Source organism: Beta vulgaris, chromosome 5 (assembly GCF_026745355.1).
Source record: "Beta vulgaris subsp. vulgaris cultivar EL10 chromosome 5, EL10.2, whole genome shotgun sequence".
Lineage (NCBI taxonomy): Eukaryota > Viridiplantae > Streptophyta > Magnoliopsida > Caryophyllales > Amaranthaceae > Beta > Beta vulgaris.
The window spans coordinates 18735922-18737978 of NC_079206.1; the positions used below are offsets into that span (position 1 = coordinate 18735922).

At 36.6% G+C, this 2057-nt stretch overlaps 1 protein-coding gene across 1 annotated transcript; it reads right to left on the reverse strand.

Moving 5' to 3' along the window:
- Nucleotides 1-578: 578 nt before the first annotated feature.
- LOC125497853 (uncharacterized mitochondrial protein AtMg00860-like) lies at nucleotides 579-1580 on the reverse strand. Its single transcript, XM_048645553.1, has 3 exons — nucleotides 1472-1580; nucleotides 1133-1184; nucleotides 579-1014 (listed from the first exon to the last, which is right to left on the reverse strand). The coding sequence occupies exons 1-3, from the start codon at nucleotides 1578-1580 to the stop codon at nucleotides 579-581; spliced, it is 597 nt and encodes a 198-aa protein (XP_048501510.1).
- Between the last annotated feature and the right edge of the window lie 477 nt (nucleotides 1581-2057).

A 2057-nucleotide genomic window follows, 5' to 3' on the forward strand; every position in this document is an offset into this window, starting at 1 on the left:
TGGAAGGGGTTTATCTTTGACAAGTCAAACAACGCCTAATATGATGTATAACATTCTGTTTCATTCCCGACGAGTCGAATAAACTTTTTATTCTTCTTAAAGTTGCTTCAATCCCAGAATGCCCTCCCACTTGGAGTTGTGCAACCACTCCATTATCTTCACCTTTAAGGCGATGTTATTCCCAATCACCAGCTTCCCTTTCTTCCTTAGTCGCTCTCCTTCCCAAGTATAGTGAGGGTGCAAATCAGAGTCAGGGTGTAGTTTTGAGATAAGCTTCTGTAGGTTGGGGTCTTCCTTCCAAACTTCTTGAATCTCTTCTAAGAATGATGAGTGGAGTGTAGATACCATCATAGCCATCACCTCAGCTCCAGAGATTCTAGATAAGGCGTCAACAACTTTATTCTCACTCCCACAATTGTATTCAATAGTGTAATCCATACCTGCCAACTTTGCCATCCATTTCTGTTGGAATGGAGTAACAATCTTGTGCTCTAGCAAGTATTTCAAGCTTTGCTGATCAGTTCTTATAATGAACGATAGTAACATGAGATAATGCTGCCACTTCTTCAATGCATATACTACAACCAGTAGTTCCCTTTCATAGGCTGGTTGGTGAAGATTTCTGTCTGAAAGTGCCTTATCAATGCAATAGGATGGCCTTCTTGCATCAATACAACTCCAATTCCTGTCCCAGAAGCATCAGTCTCAATGATAAAAGGCTTAAGGAAGTTAGGAAGAGCCAAAACAGGAGGGGAATACATGATTTGCTTGAGTTTTTCAAAGGCTCTAGTAGCTTCTTCACTCCATGAAAAAGCATCTTTTCTCAGCAAGTTAGTGAGGGGTCTGCATTTCTTCCCATAGTCTTTCACAAACCTCCTGTAATATCCAGTCAAGCCTAGAAAACCCCTTAGTTGCTTCAGATTTTTTAGTTGAGGCCATGACAAAACAACTTGAATCTTATCTTCTTCCGTTCTCACACCTTCTTTAGAGATGACATGCCCAATATAGTTGATTCTAGTAGAACCAAATGAGTATTTCTTGGCATTAGCATGTAAAGCAGGCCCTCACAACCTCTAGAGTCATCTGCATATGGTTAATATGTTCTGATACCAATGTTCACATAACTTGATACAATCCCACTAAAGAGATGAGAATCAGGAATTGATAAACCAGAGAAAATCCAACTGGAAGAAATAAAGGAATTCTCAAGGATTATATCAATTATAAATGATGAGCTATCAATTATTAGAGAGAGAAAGTAGAGCAACAAAATAGGAGATCTATTTTGATATTTCTGAATACCCTTTCTTTACAATGTATTTATATAGACCTTTCCTGGTGACAACAATGCTGTCACAACTTATTTAATAAAGAAGGAAAATATACTAATTGACAGAATGTAAATAATATAAGGTAACTGAATGTTAGAGAATATCTAGAGCACGTGATGATTGCGTGATGATTAGCCCACATTCTTCCTTTGTTGACTTTTTCATTTCCAGCTCCTTACATCCCCCCTTGACTTCTTGTGCAAGCTCAGAAGCCAGCTCACCCTCTTCCAGTATCAGCTTATAATTCATGAATATTCTCCTTGCCTTCAATATGTTAATGCTTGCATCAGATAAGTTATGTGAAAATCAACTGAATAGTTCGCATTCTTAGTTGGTATTACATCTAATGTAAAATCATTAAGTATGTAATAATAAAAAAAAAAGACGCTGATAAGTCATATTTATGTATAGTTTTTAGGTACATTTAGGTTGCATTTTAGAGCATTTAGTTTCATATTTAGGTTCATTATTGCATTATATTCTTAAGTTATGTTTTTCTACTCCTATTCGGTATGTTTTCTTGTTTTTGATGAATTTCAGGATTGAGAACGTATTTGGAGTATGATTAGCTAAGCTTAGGATTAGAGCACTTGGAAAAAGCTACAATGAATAAGGATCGTATGGATATGTCATAGTACGAGTTTGAGCAAAACGAAGCGGAAAATCATTAGAAGAAATGTGAAAAAGAGTCACGTCTCTACTCTTCTGATCATAATTTTGATGTGC

What these genes read in the sequence shown, in the direction of transcription:
- LOC125497853 (XM_048645553.1), bottom strand. Translation starts at nt 1,580, where the DNA reads ATGAATTATAAGCTGATACTGGAAGAGGGTGAGCTGGCTTCTGAGCTT. An exon ending in AAAGTCAACAAAGGAAGAAT is followed by an intron (nt 1,185 to 1,471) that starts GTGGGCTAATCA and finishes TATTTCTTCCAG; the next exon opens with TTGGATTTTCTCTGGTTTAT. An exon ending in CTCATCTCTTTAGTGGGATT is followed by an intron (nt 1,015 to 1,132) that starts GTATCAAGTTAT and finishes TGGTTCTACTAG; the next exon opens with AATCAACTATATTGGGCATG.